Genomic DNA, 18,521 nt, shown 5'->3' on the forward strand with positions numbered 1-18,521 from the left:
AGAGGATTTCTATCTATACACACTGAGCAGAGTGGAGGAGAGGTGTTGACTATAACTCTGAGCTGAGAAATATAAGTATCCTGTTTTTTGGATTATTTATACTGATTATTGTTTCTAGCAATTTATATATAGTACTTTTTATTGCCTGCTGCATAGTTTTTTAGTGTATTTTATTGCTATTAATTAATCTGCACAGGTAACTGATTTGTTTGCAGTTAAAAGCATTCTGTAGAGTCTCATTGCTCCTTTATCTGTTTAAAAACTCTCATTTTGTGGCTTTCTGTTGTGCTTACTATATCTATAGGCTAATAGCATTAGTATTGTCCCCACCCTCCCTGTTAGTGCCTTGCTGTTATACTTGGTGGCTTTGCAGTTGCCCGCCCCTACTGTAAATCTGATCTGGGACACTCCTCCCAGTTTATTGTCATTAGCTCATTGTACCTAATACAGAGAGAACATTTGATAAGGCCTTCTGTTTCTCCTTTTTCCCTTTCAAAAAAAATAAAAAATGTGCCTGAATCTCCTTGTGTTCTAACTGTGCTTCTCAGACATTTTGAAAATATAGAGTATATTTTAGAGCATCTGTTATAACTGCAATTGCCTTAATATTGCTACAACTCAAGTGCTCTAGATTGCACTCCATCTGAATTGTTTGTGTGTTTTAGCTGCTTTTCTGTATATATAGTTTGGTTTCTGGGGTTGTGCCTGCTGACTTCAAAAGAGCAATCATTCATCCACTATTAAAGAAACGTGGGCTTGATGCGTCTGTATTGTCTAATTTTAGGCCAATCTCTAAGCTTCCTTTCTTAAGTAAAGTGATGGAGAGGTGTGTCTATGGCCAATTGTTAGATTTCCTGAATAAAAATAATTTTTTGGAAATTTTTCAATCTGGTTTTAAACCTATGCATAGTACGGAGACAGCTTTGTTAAAGGTGTTAAATGATGTTTTTCTTATTACTGATAGTGGAAAATTTGTACTGCTCGTTTTGTTAGATTTAGCAGCTGCTTTTGATACAGTAGATCATGAAATATTGCTGTATTGTCTTGAGCATTATGTGGGTATTACAGGTGTGGCTTTAAACTGGTTTCAATCTTACCTGCTAGATAGAATGGTGTGTGTTCAGATGGGTGGGTTTACATCTAATCTTGTTCATCTTCCTTGGGGTGTTCCGCAGGGTTCAATATTGGGACCTTTATTGTTTTCTGTTTATATTTTGCCATTGGGCGATATAATGCGTAAATATGGTATTGATTTTCATTTGTATGCTGATGATTGTCAATTGTATTTACCTTTGGATGAGGCTGATGGTTGCTCAATTTCAAAAGTGTTGGATTGTTTGTGTGAGGTTAAGCTATGGATGGCAGAAAATTTCTTAAGTTTGAATGAAGGGAAGACAGAAGCAGTACTTTTTAGTCCTAGTCGTTATGCTGATTTTTCTGTGGTGGATTGTGGTGTATTAACTTCTTAATTGAAGGATTCTGTTGCAAATCTGGGAGTGAAGATGGATAAAGATCTTTGCTTTAGGGGACATATAAATGGGGTAGTGTCATCTTCTTTTTATCAATTAAGGCGCTTGGCTAAGGTAAAACCATTTTTGTCAGAGGTGATTTGGAAGTTGTTGTACATGCATTTATAACTTCACGCCTTGATTATTGTAATTCTATTTTATTTGGAGTGAGTCAAGGTGCTTTAGCCCGTTTGCAGCTTGTTCAAAATGCAGCTGGGAAATTCTTGGAGGGCAAACGAAAGTTTGACCATGTAATGCCTGTATTGGCGGCATTGCATTGGTTACCTGTTGTTTTCAGGGTTCGTTTTAAAATTTTGTTATTGGCATTTAAAGCTTTAAATGGTTTAGCACCGGTATATTTGGCAGATATGCTCCATGCTTATGTTCCCAATCGGACACTTCGGTCAGAAGATTTGTCCCTACTTGTGGTTCCCCGGGCACGATTGAAGATGAGGGGTGATAGAGCTTTTTCTGTCGCAGCTCCAAAACTTTGGAATGAGCTTCCATTATATATTCGGCAGTCTTCTTCTGTGACAATTTTTAAGCAAAATCTTAAAACTTATTTTTATGAATTGGCCTTTCATGAGGTAAAATAATTTTTAATGTTGTTTATTTTATGTTATTGTTATTTTTAGTTATTTTATGTTGTATGTTATTTATTGTTTTCATTATTGTTCTGTAAAGCACTTTGGTGGCATTTTTTGTCTGTAAGGTGCTATATAAATAAATTTTGACTTGACTTGACTTGATAGACTTCTTTGTATATGTAGACTAGCTACTTATTCTCTGTATATGTAGACTAGCTACTTATTCTGCTGTATTACTGCCTCTTAAATCGCTTTTCAGTTATGCACTTGCTTTGCTTCATTTAAAAAGTTTTAAATTGCTAATTTTATAGAGTTTTAATTGCATTTACTGTTTAGGACTACACACTCGTGCGTTACCCTTTTCTGTGTTTATTTACTGTATTGCATTTTTTAGCCTGTTTTAACAAAAAAAAAAATACTGTCTTGTTTGCTTGTTTCCCACCTTTCCTAGCCAGTCCATATCCCAGGCTTTGCTTGTCTCAGGACTTTATTTTCTGTGTTCAGAGCTGTCCAGACCTTGCTGTGGTAGAGGGAAGTCCTACTGCTTACCAGTGGGACTGGTGAGCATTGTACTGCATATCTAACACTAGAGGAGTGGTTTCCAGCTCTGAAATTGTAATTTTATTAGCCTTTTTGGGCTGATTTCTATCCCTTTCACCTTTCTGGCTTAAAAACGTGTGTGTTTGCACATTTTTGGCATCATGCAGCACTGCGAGGCAACTTTTAAACTATTCCAGGTGCCAGAAAGTCTGCTCTTCAAATTTTCCCTTAAAACTAGTTGGTTTCTCAGTAGTAGCACTAAAATCTGAACCCCTGTGACTAGCACTTGCTCTAGAAACTGCTGGAAAGCACTAGGAAGCCTGAAACTGATACAAGCACTCAGCTGTCCTTGTCAATAAGGAGAAATTAATCATAGGCACTAAACAGCCTATAATTGCAAAGTACCTTGCAAAGGTAAGGGAAAACAGCTCTTAAACTTTACAAAAAAGCACCTAAACAGGCATGTCCAAGAGTCAGCTTCTGGTGATTTCTCCTGTCCACCTGGTGAATCTGGGCATACTGGGGCAATGCGGCAACTGCCTCATGTACTCGGACAATCCTTTCCTCCTACCAACCAACACTACAACCTGCGAGAGATGCACTTACATAGCCAAACTGAAAGCAAAGCTCTCTCCGGCCAAGATTGTGCTAGACAGTCGAAAGGAGGTTAACACCTGCATTACACCTCAAGCAACTCATAGCCCTTCAAAACCCACACCAACACCCACACATAGCAACCCAACACTACAACCTGCGAGAGATGCACTTACATAGCCAAACTGAAAGCAAAGCTCTCTCCGGCCAAGATTGTGCTAGACAGTCGAAAGGAGGTTAACACCTGCATTACACCTCAAGCAACTCATAGCCCTTCAAAACCCACACCAACACCCACACATAGCAACACTAAACCCACATATCCGGAGGCCCTTAACATTAACCTGCCTAAGCAACAAGGACCTCTGAAGCTGAAACGCAAACAAACGCCAGTGACAACCAGAGAGACCCATAGCTCACAACACCAGTATGCCACCCAACAACAGCCCCTAAGGCAAGACAGTGCACCCAACACTTTAGTCATAGGTGACTCTATAGTCAGGCACACTGATGTCCCACTCACCAGGCTGAACAAGGAGAAAATTACAGTCAGCTGCCTGTCAGGTGCCAGGATCTGCCACATAACGCATGCACTCAGGTCACTCCACAACAAGTACAAATACGACTCTGTCATTGTCCATGCTGAAGTGAATGACTTGAGATGTAACTCCCTGGACTACATGAAAAGAGACATGGAAGAGCTCTTGGATCATGTGGCCCAGGCAGGTATGACCCTAGCCCTGAGTAGCCTCCTGCCTTCGCCCAGAATGATACCACAGTATAAGGACAAAAATGATTGACTTCAACAATTGGCTAAGCTTCTGGTGTCATTCAAAGGGGATCCAGTATTTGTCTGCCTGGGAAAACATGATTGACAAACCACAATGTTTTGCTAGAGATGGTCAGCACCTGTCACCCCTGGGATTCAGGTTACTGGCTAAAGCTCTTGCTACCCTTATAGTGCCTTTTTTAGGCAAGGTTCAAAGGATAAAACCACCACCGTAACAGATACAAGCATGCAAAATCTGAAGGTAATGCTACTCAATGCTAGAAGTCTAAATCTCAAAATGCACTCTCTCGAGGCACTTCTAAAAATGGAGAACATCGATATCTGTGCAGTAACTGAGACCTGGTTCAGGGCTCCAGAGAGCAACCCTGCAATACCAGGCTACAATTCTTACCCCACTTTTCGGCCACAAGCCAAGACCGAAACACTAAAGGTGGAGGAGTGTTCATATTCACCAAGGATATTCACACCTCCAGGCTAGTTGCCCAACACAATACATCTGAAATTCTCTAGTTGCAACTACCACTAGGTAAGACTGCAATCCAGATTGTAGCTTGCTACAGATCCCCACCATGCCCCAAGATTCTCACTACACCTTTCTAAACATACTGGAAAATATTAAGATACAACCAAACACCCTAATACTGGGTGATTTCAACTACCCTGCCATTAACTGGGAAAACTACTCGGGTACCAACTCCTTTTCCCAACGGTTCTTGTCATTAATAAATTCCAATGCCCTGGATCAACTAATCCATTGTCCCACCAGGGGCTCCAATATCCTAGACCTGGTCATTACCAACATGGGAAATAGATGCTCCACACCAATGGTCACCTCCTCATTGGTCATTTCTGACCATAAGCAAATCACCCTTGACATCCACATTCCACCCCCAACCCCTAGTAAGGAAACCTCCTTAAAAAACTTCTCCAAAGCCCAACTTCATGCTACTGAAGTCAGAAGTGACAAACTTCCCGACACCCACGCAGACAGGATCTGGAAGTTCGATTGCAGAATCCTTCACTAAGGCACTGTACGAGCACATCCACTCGTGCATGAATTGTGCCATCCCAAATAGAACCAAGATGCTCTTCTCCAAAAAAAGGAAGCCAATCTGGTGGTCCCCTGATATAAACAAACTATACAACAGAAGGAAGAAACTGTTGCAGAAAAGAGGAAAATCCCAGGATGCAAAATAATCCCTCACTAGCCTCAGTAAGAAGCTGAGATCCCTCATAAAATCCTCAAAAGCTAGTTACGAAAATAAAATTGCCAAAGATAACCACAAGGCATTCTATAGTTATGTCAAGAGTCTAAATGGCAATGCTCAGATTTGCTCTGAGCTACAACAGAATGGCATTAAATATACTGATCCCAAGGATATTGCCATTATCCTGGCAGATCGATTTAGTGCCATCTTCACCCCCCTCTCAAACCCTAAAGGGCCCATCTCAATACCAAAAGATTGCCAAATTCCATTAATCATGGCCACACAGGTAGAAACTGCATTCTACAAAGCAAAGAATGCAGCATCCATTGGACCAGATGACATCCCAGGCTGTGTACTACATGAATTACAAAATGAACTGGCACATCACCTAAGTGTCATGTTTAATCATAGCCTAACCTCAGGCTTCGTGCCCACTGAGTGGCGCACAGCTACAGTTATCCCGCTCCACAAGGGAGGATCCGCCTTGGATCCCGGGAACTACCGTCCCATCAGTCTGACAAGCCTGATCTGCAAGGGCATGGAACGCATTATCACGGAACTTATAAACAAAGACATTGGCAACCTTCAAACACTGGACCCCACCCAGTTGGGTTTGTGAAGGGCTGATCTTGTCTCCTGAATCTGATTGACTTCTTCAAATCAGTCTCCAGAGCCATGGACAAGGCAGTCCACACAGACTATCTGGAACTTGCCAAGGCCTTCGACACCATCCCCCACTCTGGAATCATACATAAACTTACTAAGTTGGGCATAAATCCCTACATCACTAGATGGGTTGCCAACTGGCTTACTGACATAACCCAAACTGTAAAAGTAGCCGATTCCAAATCCAGCTCCAGACAAGTGACAAGTGGAGCACCTCAGAGTTCAGTCCTGGGACCACTCTTGTTTGGCATATACTTCTCTGAAGTACAGGCCAACACTAAGGGACTCTAGCTAACAAAGTTCACAGATGACTGCAAACTGGGAGCCATTATTGAATCCCTAAATGATGTGGATATTCTACAAAAGGGCCTTACAGAAGCAGATATCTGGTGCCAGAGCCATGGGCTCAAGCTTAATGCCAAGAAATGTATAGTTATCCCCTTTGGAAGAAAACATGTACCCATGAATTATCACATAGGTGGCAAGACACTAAACATCGAAAGTGTGATGAGAGACTTAGGGACACAGGTGGACAGTGGTCTCACTTTTGATAACCACATCGCCACAACAGCCAGGAAATACTTCTGTATGGCACACCTCATCACTAAGGGCTTTTCATCCAAAAAAAAGGAGGTCATTGTCCTACTGTACTCATCCCTCATTAGACCCATTATAGAGTGTAATGCCCCATTTGGTGTGTACCTCACAAGACATCTGCAACAGCTGGAAAGGCCACAGAAATACCTCACTAAAAGAATCACAGGCCTAAAGCAGATGCCATATGCTGACCGTCTAAAAAAAACTCCATTTATACTCTGTGGCATGTCGTCTACTCAGAGGTGATCTCTGCTTAACATGCAAGGCCATGTCAAACCCTGAGCTGTTGAACATGCTCCACTTAAAGAAATCCCAATCCCTCAGAGTCACATGCTCCAGAGATCTAAACCTTGTCATCACAATGAACAAAACATGCTGGAGGGATAGGTTCCTGACCCAGAGACTCCCCATACTCTGGAATAGACTGCCCATCCATGTCAAGCAGAGCTCTTCATTGGCACTCTTAAAAAGGAACCTTGATGATTGGATGGGAGATAGGAAATTCACCCCGGGGATCATATCAGTCGCCCTGCTAGACAGGGGTCCAGAGAAGTAAATATTGTGGGAAGAAATATCCAGGGAATTGTTATGGCTAGGCTTGCATAGGCCCTAGGGCCGATAGCCTAGTACTAACCTATGAACCTATTAAATATTGCAGCTTTTCTCTTAAGGCCTCTACTGAAAATGGATTTTGTGTGGCCCAGTTTAACTATCCCGGTAAACACAAGTAAGTAAGTAAATAAATAAAATGCTTCTGTAAGGAAAACATTTGAACAACTACATCTGTGTGGCTAAGGCCACCCTGCAGGCCCAACACAGAATATGCCCAAATCCATGACCACAATATTGAACCCATTGCAAACCCTACCCCTGTCTCCTATGTCTAAAACAGTTAAAAACAACAGTAATACATCCCTAATAAAATGCAGAATTATGTTTAATACTAATAAGTATGCTAACTATGACCTCAGTTCCAGAGCTATCCTTGTTTAGTCATTCTCCATAGAAGGCATTGAACTGAAATGAAGAGCCTACTCTTTTACCAGTGAAAGTATTTATTTATTTATTTTACATTTGTTTACTGGGGAAGTCTGACTTGGAGCAGAGCCAATTTTCAGCGGCGACCCGGGGAGAAGCACTCCAGACGCATGTCTTTGTAATGTGGGAGGAAACCCACACAAATGCATGGAGGACATACAGACTCCACACAGAAGCCACTCCAGCTGAGAATTGAACTGGAGAACCTCTTGCTGTGAGGCGACAATGCTACCGCTGCAGCACTGCGCTGTCCGTATTTATACATAAAGTTTACAGCTAATTTAAAACATTTATTTATGTATTCATGATTTCATTTATTTGTTTAACATTTATTTACCAGGAAAGTCTGACTTGGAACAAAGCCAGTTTTCAGTGGAGGCATGGAGAGAAATGCTCCAGATGCATGTCTTTGTAAACCATGGCACGAGGATAGTGATAGTAAGATCAGTTTGAGGAAGGGACTTTAAAGGAAAAAAATGTAGTTAACAGAAGACTACTAAAACAATAAGTCACTGATTGGGGAAAATAGATTTGCAATCACAAACTGGTGACAGTAGCTCTCATGGGGCTTATGTGTGAGAGCATGCTTACATCGGAGAGATGACAGTGCCTAAATCATAAGTAGTCGGAGGAACTGGGTTAGGTTAAGTGCAAAGACACCTTCCACTTGTGCCAGCATGGTGAAGATAACTGACTGGAGGGGAGGCATGCCTGCTGACGTGAAAAATATAGAGCTCCCTTCATCGTCCCTGTCTGTGGGCTAAGCTGGGCTTAATTAGCAGGTGGAACAGAGTGCACAAGGTCATGGCTGTATTAGAAAGATTGGTGTTCTTTGGGCTACAGTCCTTGGATAAACCAGATGCGTTTGGCTGTGATAGGGTCACACATGTCTGCTGAAGTAGTAGCATATGTGGGAGACCCCAAAGCAGCTTCATGACTGCATGGATGACTTCCTTCTCTGGATAGCTCACACAACAATACCATTGAATTTCTATATAAGGAAATGATTGGGCATGTCTGATTGGGGGGGGGGGGGTACTTGATGGGCAGAAGGCACAAGGGCAAAAAGCATATATAAAAAAATCTTAAGGTTGTTTCCTTACTCATTGCTGGACTTTGTAGAGTAAGAATGTAGTCTGTAGTCAGTGAGCTGCTGTAGATACCTTCTGTTAGACTTCCTGCTATTACTGCCAGTAGTGAGCTGCTGTAGATACCTTCTGTTAGACTTCCTGCTATTACTGCCAGTAGTGAGCTGCTATATATCTTCTGTTAGACTTCCTGCTATTACTGCCAGTAGTGAGCTGCTGTAGATACCTTCTGTTAGACTTCCTGCTATTACTGCCAGTAGTGAGCTGCTGTAGATACCTTCTGTTAGACTTCCTGCTATTACTGCCAGTAGTGAGCTGCTGTAGATACCTTCTGTTAGACTTCCTGCTATTACTGCCAGTAGTGAGCTGCTGTAGATACCTTCTGTTAGACTTCCTGCTATTACTGCCAGTAGTGAGCTGCTATATATCTTCTGTTAGACTTCCTGCTATTACTGCCAGTAGTGAGCTGCTATATATCTTCTGTTAGACTTCCTGCTATTACTGCCAGTAGTGAGCTGCTATATATCTTCTGTTAGACTTCCTGCTATTACTGCCAGTAGTGAGCTGCTGTAGATACCTTCTGTTAGACTTCCTGCTATTACTGCCAGTAGTGAGCTGCTATATATCTTCTGTTAGACTTCCTGCTATTACTGCCAGTAGTGAGCTGCTGTAGATATCTTCTGTTAGACTTCCTGCTATTACTGCCAGTAGTGAGCTGCTGTAGATATCTTCTGTTAGACTTCCTGCTATTACTGCCAGTAGTGAGCTGCTATATATCTTCTGTTAGACTTCCTGCTATTACTGCCAGTAGTGAGCTGCTGTAGATACCTTCTGTTAGACTTCCTGCTATTACTGCCAGTAGTGAGCTGCTATATATCTTCTGTTAGACTTCCTGCTATTACTGCCAGTAGTGAGCTGCTATATATCTTCTGTTAGACTTCCTGCTATTACTGCCAGTAGTGAGCTGCTGTAGATACCTTCTGTTAGACTTCCTGCTATTACTGCCAGTAGTGAGCTGCTATATATCTTCTGTTAGACTTCCTGCTATTACTGCCAGTAGTGAGCTGCTATATATCTTCTGTTAGACTTCCTGCTATTAATGCCAGTAGTGAGCTGCTGTAGATATTTTCTGTTATACTTCCTGCTATTACTGCCAGTAGTGAGCTGCTGTAGATATCCTCTGTTAGACTTCCTGCTATTACTGCCAGTCATTGTGCTTTGAAAAATATATTTTATTGTCTGAGAACAGTGCAGAAGTTGTATGTGGTTATACAGTTTTACTTTTTTTTATATTCCTTAAGCTATTCCTAATTTATCAGCAGCAAACAATTTCATTGTTTTTTTTGTGTTCCATCTTATTTTGAAGAGCATTATTTTATCTTGTGGTCATCCAAAAAACAGATAATCTGACCCCTACCTTCTTTACAAATATGTTTTTTAGGTTGTACATTTGGCTCGCAACCTCATTTACTTTGGTTTCTACAGTTTTAGTGAACTACTAAGCTTGACTAGAACACTGCTTCACATTTTGGATATTGTCCAGAACCCTATGATGCCTTCATTCCTTGAGAGATTAAACAAGCTACCAGATGGTGGTAAGTATGCATGGAGACTTTAGTGTTTGCATTCACCCACCTTGTAGAAACGTTCATACTTCTACTCAGTTCACAGTTATATTTTTAAATTATCTTTAGCCCTACTTGTAAGAGTTTATTCTAGGATCGAATTATTTTCTGTAACAAGATTGATGTAGTGGGGGTGGGGAGTCAGTTGTTACCTCTTCCCTCACTAAGGTGCATGTATTGTATGACCCGTAAATTCAAGAAAGTATGTGGCAATGAAGAGGGTCAAATCAGCATGTGGATGCAGAGTAAGATAAGAAAACCTTTTTTTTAATTCTTTTGCTGTTTTTGCAGATTTTTTTTTTACAAATGTTATACTCTGTTAGGTGACAGTCAATATTTTTTTCTGTGTTTAGCAGTTAGATATGGAAAAAGTAGTTCTTGCAACTGAGTTTAAATTTTTACTGCATATACTCCAAATATATGAATGTGTGTATGTATGTATGTGTATATATATATATATATATATATATATATATATATATATATATATATATATATATATATATATATATATATATATATATATATATATATATATATATACATACATATTGAAATAAAAAATACACACCTACATTCGCAGAGGCTGTCAGTAAAAACCTGCCCAAGCAACAGGGACCTCCAAAGCAGAAACACAAGCAACTTCCAACCCCCAGCACAACCCAAATGACACATTGCTCACAAACTTAGTGTGCCACTCAACCACAGCCCATAAGGCATAACAATGTACCCAACACTCTAGTGATAGGTGACTCTATAGTCAGGCACACTGATGTTCCACTCACCAGGCTAAACAAGGAGAAAGTTACTGTCAGCTGCCAGGATCTGCCACATAATGCATGCACTCAGATCACTCCACAACAAGTACAAATATGACTCTGTCATTGTCCATGTTGGTGTGAATGACCTGACGTACCTCCCTGGACTACATGGAGGAGCTGTCCGATCTTGTAGCCCAGGCAGGTATGACCCTAGCCCTGAGTAGCATCCTGCCATCACCCAGAATGATACCACAGTACAAGGACAAAATGATTGACTTCAACAATTAGCTAAGCTTCTGGTGTCATTCTAAGGGAATCCAGTATCTGTCTGCCTGGGATGACATGATCGACAAACCACGATGCTTTGCCAGAGATGGCCTGCACCTGTCGCCCCTGGTATTCCGGATACTGACTAAGGCTCTAGCCACCCCTATAGTGCCTTTTTAGGCAAGGTTCAAATGACAAATTCACCACGGTAACAGGTACAAGCAAGCAAAATCTGAGGGTATTGCTACTCAATGCTAGAAGTCTAAACCTCAAAATGCACTCACTCAAGGCACTCTTTAAAATGGAGAACATCGACATCTGTGCAGTGACAGAGACCTGGTTCAAGGCTCCAGAGAGTAACCCTGCATTACCAGGGTATAATTCATGCCACACCTTTCAGCCACCTAACCTGGACCGAAACACTAAAGGTGGAGGTGTGTCCATATTCATTAAGGATATCCACACCTCCAGGCTAGTTGCTCAGCATAATGCATCTGAGATTATCCAAGTGCAACTAACTCTAGGCAAGACCGCAATCCAAATTGTAGCTTGCTACAGATCCCCACCATGCCCCAGGATTCCTACTCATTTTTTGATACACTGGAAAATATTAGGGTACAACCTAACACCCTAATAATGGGTGATTTCAACTACCCCACCATTAACTGGAAAAAACTATTCATGTACCAACTCTTGTGCTCAACGTTTTCTGGAATTCATAAATTCCAATGCCTTGGATCAACTTATCCACACCCCCACCAGGGGCAGCAATATCCTTGACCTGGTCATTACCAACATGGGCAACCGGTGCTCCACACCAGAGGTCAATTCCTTGTTGGTCAGATCTGACCACAAGCTAATCACCGTAGACATCCACATCCCACCCCCACCCCCCATTAGGGAAACCGCCGTAAAAAATGTCTCCAAAGCCAACTTCACTCTTCTTAACACAGAAGTAGCAAACTTCACAACACCCATGCTGACGGATAGTAGAGGTATGACTGCTGAATCCTGCACAAATGCACTTTATAAGCACTTACACGAGTGCATGGATCGTGCAATCCCTAACAGAACCAAGATGCTATCCTCCAAAAAAAGGAAGCCAGTCTGGTTCTTCTCCCCTGCCATAAACAAACTCTACAACAGAAGAAAGAAACTGCTGCAAAAAAGAGTAAAATCCCATGATTGGAGGAACTCCCTGGTCAGCCTCAGTAAGAAGCTGAGATCCCTCATAAAATTCTCCAAAGCTAGTTACGAAAACAAAATCGCCACTGACTCTAAAGACAACCACAAAGCATTCTATAGCTATGTCAAGAATCTCCATGGCAACACTCAGATCTTCTCTGAGTTACAGCACAATGGCACTAAATACAAAAAACCAACTAATATTGCCAACATCCTGGCAGATAGGTTCAGTTGCTAACTTTACCCCCCCCCCCCATCCCCTAAAGGGCCCATCTCTATACCGGAAGAATGCAAAGTTCCTGTAATCACGGCTGCACAGGTAAAAAAAATCACTCTCCAAAGCCAAGAACATAGCATCCGTGGGACCTGACATCATCCCAAGCTGTGTTCTACATGAACTACAGAACGAACTGGCACCCCACCTAAGTACCATATTCAATCATAGCCTCACCTCAGGCTATGTTCCCACTGAATGACGCAAAGCAACAGTTATCCCACTCCACAAAGGGGGAGCCACCACGGACCCTGGAAACTACCGCCCCATTAGCCTGACGAGCCTGGTCTGCAAGGCTATGGAACGTATCATCATGGAACTTATAAACAATGACATTGGTAATCTCCACAAACTCTGGACCCCACCCATTTCGGGTTTGTAAAAGGCAGATTATGTCCCCTAAACCTGATAGACTTCTTTGAAGCGGTCACCAAAGCTGTAGATGAGGGTAAGGTGGTTCACACAACCTGTCTAGATCTTGCCAAGGCTTTTGACACCATCCCCCACTCTGGAATTATAGATAAACTCACTAAACTAGGTATAAATCCCTATGTTGCAAGATGGGTTGCCAACTGGCTCACTGACAGAACCCACACTGTGAACTTAGCAGACTCCAAATCCAACTTCAGACCAGTGACAAGTGAAGTACCACAGGGTTCAGTCCTGGGTCCTCTCCTGTTTGGTATCTACTTCTCTGAAGTACAGGCTAACACAGAAGGTCTTTGGCTAACGAAGTTCGCAGATGACTGCAAACTAGGAACCATAATCAAAACTCCAAAAGATGTGGACATCCTACAAAAGGACCTCGCTGAGACAGATGCCTGGTGTCAAAGCCATGGCCTCAAGCTCAGTGCCAAAAAGGGCATTGTCATCCCTTCTGGTAAAAACTCTGTACCCATGAACTACCACATAGGCAGTAGTCTACTTAACACCGAAAGTGTGATAAGAGTTATTGTAATTTTAGAGCTTTTCTGCTGCATATTTAGTTCCATTGCAATCAAAAAGTTGTAAAGTTTTGAGAAATGTAAGGCAAGTTAAGAATGTAACTGTACAGCACCAATAAGTTATAAGAATGAAAAATAATTTATACTTGTCTCTAAATTAATGCATGCAATCAGACGGTCTGTGCCAAACAGGTATGACAGGTGGAAAAAAAAGCATTACTGGTGTCTTTTTTTTCACACCATTTTAGGAATTAGTTGTTTACTTCCTTTTGTAAATTCAGCTATTAAGTACAGTTAATGGATGAATATTCAACATACGACCAAAAAGTGTCGTTAGAACATAATGAACCATTTCAAAGATACAACCCTTTATAAGCAAGATATGAAAATAAGCCCAAATGGCCAGTGGTGCAACATTGAAACAAATAATGGCTGAACTGGATTAAGTACTACTAGGGCCAGTAGCCTAGTATCTACCTATGAACCTATATACACACATACACACATACACACACACACACATATATATATTTATACACACGCACGTATACATATATATGTGGGGGGGGGGTGTATGTCAGATGATTGAGCTATTGGAAACCCGCAGTTCATATGATCGAGACCATAGGTTTAACTTTCTGAAAACTCAAACAAAACAACAAAAATCTACAGTTTTGTAAGGAGCAAGCCTCTCCTGCACCCTCACACCTCCTGCAAGTTGTATATACTAATTACGAGATTGCACTCCAGCGGAGAAAAGGGTAAATTCCCCGATCCCAACAAACCACAGTTTCCATAGAAATGCTTTGAGTTTTCGGAATGCAGAACATGTGGTGTCAACCATTTGAAGTCTGAGTTTCTGAAAACTCAATCATCTGACATAAACTCATACATACATATATATATGTGTGTGTGTGTGTGTGTATTTATTTGTATTTATTGATTCTGAAAATAATTACTGAAATTGTTAAAATAATGAGATGACTACTTCCAGTTTAGAAAATGTACATTTTGTGGCTTGCAATAAGTTATCCCAGAATTTCAATGTTTTACTGCCCTTCTCTTTGAATGAATTTAATTTAAAGATATCCTGCTCCAGTGGTTATTTTGTACAACTACCTCCTTTTGAGTTGTAAAATGAAAAAAAAAAAAATCTGAAAAGTGACAGCTATGTTGTATTCTAAAGTAGTAGTTGTTAAAATTTTCATTTCAAAGCATGTAAAATTGTCAAAAGTTGTGCCCCCCCCCCCCCCCCGAAAAGAGGCTACAATCCCAGTGGGACTACCCTGGTTAATAAAGGTTAAATAAATTATGTGTAATTGTACCACTTGGGACTCCTGTGCAAAAGGGTCTGTGGATCAGTTTACTCATTTAAAGTAACTGGTTAGCACGTTTTATTAGTTTGTCAAGCAGTCACATAAATAAATGCAGTAATAGTTGAAAAACTTTGCAGAGTTTAGAATAATGCAAGAACTCCACCTCCTCTGTACTTGGTATTTGCAGTTGTCTGTACTCTTTATAGCTAGTGAAAGCCTTTTATTACGCAGCATTATTAATTCCAGTCTTTTTCTGCCCTTTGTGTTTCTGTCTGTGCCTTATTAGTGCTGGATTTGTACTGTATAAGTGCTGCCCAGTTTTGCAATTTGTTGCCCCCCCCCCTCAGAAGTCTATGAGCAGTAGTACTTAATCCAGTTCAGCCATTATTTGTTTCAAAGTTTTGTATGTTGCACCACTGGCCATTTGGGCTTATTTTCATATCTTGCTTATAAAGGGTTGTATCTTTGAAATGGTTCATTATGTTCTAACAACACTTTTTGGTCGTATGTTGAATATTCATCCATTAACTGTACTTAATAGCTGAATTTACAAAAAGAAGTAAACAGCTAATTCCTAAAATGGCGTGAAAAAAAAAAGACACCAGTAATGCTTTTTATTCCACCTGTCATACCTGTTTGGCACAGACCGTCTGATTGCATGCATTAATTTAGAGACAAGTATAAATTATTTTTCATTCTTATAACTTATTGGTGCTGTACAGTTACATTCTTAACTTGCCTTACATTTCTCAAAACTTTACAACTTTTTGATTGCAATGGAACTAAATATGCAGCAGAAAAGGTCTAAAATTACAATAACTCACTGTGATTATTGAACAAAAATGAACATTGTATTCATGTATTTTATAAAGTATCAAAGGAAGGTAATTTTAAAATAAATTGATGAGGAGAAGATTTTCAGGGCAAATTGAATTTTATATTTAGTGAGATTTTTTTTTTCTTTTTGTAAGAAATAATGTAATGTCTCACGAAACAAGCAGCTTGTGACGTAAAAAAAGGCATCACATATGTTTGTGGAAATAGAGATGTCCACTCATGAAACTATCATGGTAGCAAGTCCCATAGGTCTGGGGCACAGTGGGAAATGACCTGAGCTCAGCAGACACGATATTAAACTTGAGAGGCGCAGTCCTTTTGCAGCTTTGTGAAGGTCACGAGAAAAGCATCAACTGTAAAATAGGTGTGACCCTGATTGCTTATGTTGTCGAACACCATCACCGGAACATAAAAAAGTAATTGCATGTTTGACAGCGAGCCAATGCAGTGAATACAGGATGGATGCAATATGGCTTTACCTTGAGAACCCATCAAGGAGCCTGCCATACTGCAGTCTGCCAAGTTTTTAATTTTGAGAGGCTTAGATAAAGGAATTGCAGTAGTTCAGAAGATAGGCAAGCAGCACTCTTTTGAAATGTTGGGATTCATAATGTTGTGTCCCGACACATCAAAAGAAAACAAAGACCAAAACATACTAGAAAAGAGTAAACTTTGAATATCACTGTTCTCATTTAAACTTGCCTTTTACAGGGAGGGCCCTTGCACACCCCATTGTGGGGACTAGCACCCCACAATACCCAAACATATGTCTACACCAATTGCAAGACTACCATTCTTCAGAGAAAGGGGACTGTTCTGAGAAATGGCAGTGTCAGACTTAGTACATTTAAGTCAGGATTTTTGACCATTAAGTTGCCACATTACAGAAGTCTGAATTCTGGGTCCCACTATATCAAACAGTTACCAAGACAAGCAGGGCCTGCATAGCCATTTGGTCGGTCATCAGGTAGAGTGATGTTTTAATAAAGTCACTGGTCCACTATTGGTGACAGCAAGACCTGACAGCTACTGATACCCAGTCCTGAAATAACAACAGCCAATCACAGAGAGTCACTCCAGGCTAATGTACATAAACATGTTGAAGGGGACAGGAGGAGGAGCTGTCGAAGACTTTAAAGTGGCCTGGGAAGTAACAGATGAGTTGGGTTTGAGCCCTTTTGTTTTAATCCAGGGTAGCGTAGCATCCCATTCCCAGCAGCCCTCACTCAGATTTCAGTTGCTGCCTTTCTTCTCAGGGAAGGATATGTATGCCTGAGTGTCATAAGCATACTTGTTATAATGCAGGCAGCCAGCAGACTATATTACATAGTGGTAGCATATGCACAGTGAATGTTATTGGAGCCAGTGTGGAGTCCTTTGGGACCTGAAAACTAAGGGAGTATGTATGACGAACTAAGCACTGAGTCACCTTTTGAGTTCACCCTGATATGTTTGAGATCCACTTGAGGACTACTGAGGAGATGCTAAGTAGTTCTTCAAGCACTCCAAGAGAATCCGATAGTAACCATGTCATACGTGGTCTTATGTGGCAAAGTGATCAAGGATGAGCAGTAAAGGATAGTAGTGGGATATCTTATGTAGTATGAGTGTACTGACCACTAGAGGAGAAATACCCCTACTGCCCTTTTGATCTTGAAAACTGGGCTGTAATGATGCCTAGAATTTATATAAGTCCAGAGTGGAACTAAGCTGCAGGCACAACACTTTGCCTGCAACATTAACAATGAAAGAATGGTTAAAAGTAAAACTGTTGAGGCCTTGTGTTCCCCCAACCTCCTTTAATTGGATGAACACAGAACACATATCAGTCTTTGCAGAGGATTGCAAGTTCTGAAAATGGAAGGGCCTGATACCTTTAGGCAAGACAATTAATAGCCTAGCTGGTCTACAGTCCAACTCACAAGAAATGAGGTTTAGGCATAAAAGTATCTGGCTGCAAAATTATGCAAAACTCGCTGTGTACTCCAAGGAGTACAGCCTAAGTTGTCTAAAAAGAACTGAACAACTAATTAAGTAAATGCCGTCTGAGACTTTAGGCAGGCCAGACTACACCCATGATGTCAACCAATGAAATAACTAAATTGAGCAGACATAGCAGAGATCTGTCTGGCAAACAGATCTTCTACAAGAATCTCAAATGTGTTGGGGCCCAGTGATATTTTATTCTAATGTAGCAGGTATATCTCCATCAGCAACTGTCTATGATCCTCTGCATTGCCTACCTATAGTTGTACCATGGGTCTTTCACAACAAAAAAACAGAGGACATGTTTAAAGAGGATTGAAATGATCGAGAGCTTTAGTAACAGAACTGGTGCCTTTTGCAACTGTCATCTCTAAATTAACCTCGCAGCATTTCAGGAAAAGCTGGATGAGGATGGTATGTAATTGTCATGATTGTTTGATAAAATCCCGTACTCAATTATATTATATTAGGAGGTGTTACACAGGTAGCTGGAGGAAGAACTGAATCTAGTTGTTATCTTACTAGGAATCTGGTTCTTTCTCCAGGCCCAAAGTGACTACCCTGGGTTTAAAAACCAAGTTCATGTGGCCTTGTTTATCAAAAGCAGGCAATTTCATGTTTGATGGAAAATCATTTACCAGAACCATCATTATCTTGATTCAAGAGACAGTGAGTTGACAAAGAAGTATGTTCACGCCTGCAAGAACATT

General features: G+C 40.9%; 1 protein-coding gene across 2 annotated transcripts in view; it reads left to right on the forward strand.

The window, feature by feature from the left end:
- The window catches only part of ITPR2 (inositol 1,4,5-trisphosphate receptor type 2), a 2,416,542-nt gene that overhangs the window by 1,191,844 nt on the left and 1,206,177 nt on the right, over positions 1-18,521 (forward strand). For both annotated transcript variants that reach the window (XM_044087657.1, XM_044087658.1), the window contains exon 21: positions 10,058-10,211. In XM_044087657.1, coding sequence (XP_043943592.1) covers positions 10,058-10,211 — 154 coding nt within the window. The remainder of the gene's footprint in view (positions 1-10,057; positions 10,212-18,521) is intronic.

The sequence above is a fragment of the Protopterus annectens genome, chromosome 11.part0 (genome assembly GCF_019279795.1).
Source record: "Protopterus annectens isolate FY-2018-M chromosome 11.part0, PAN1.0, whole genome shotgun sequence".
NCBI lineage: Eukaryota > Metazoa > Chordata > Ceratodontiformes > Protopteridae > Protopterus > Protopterus annectens.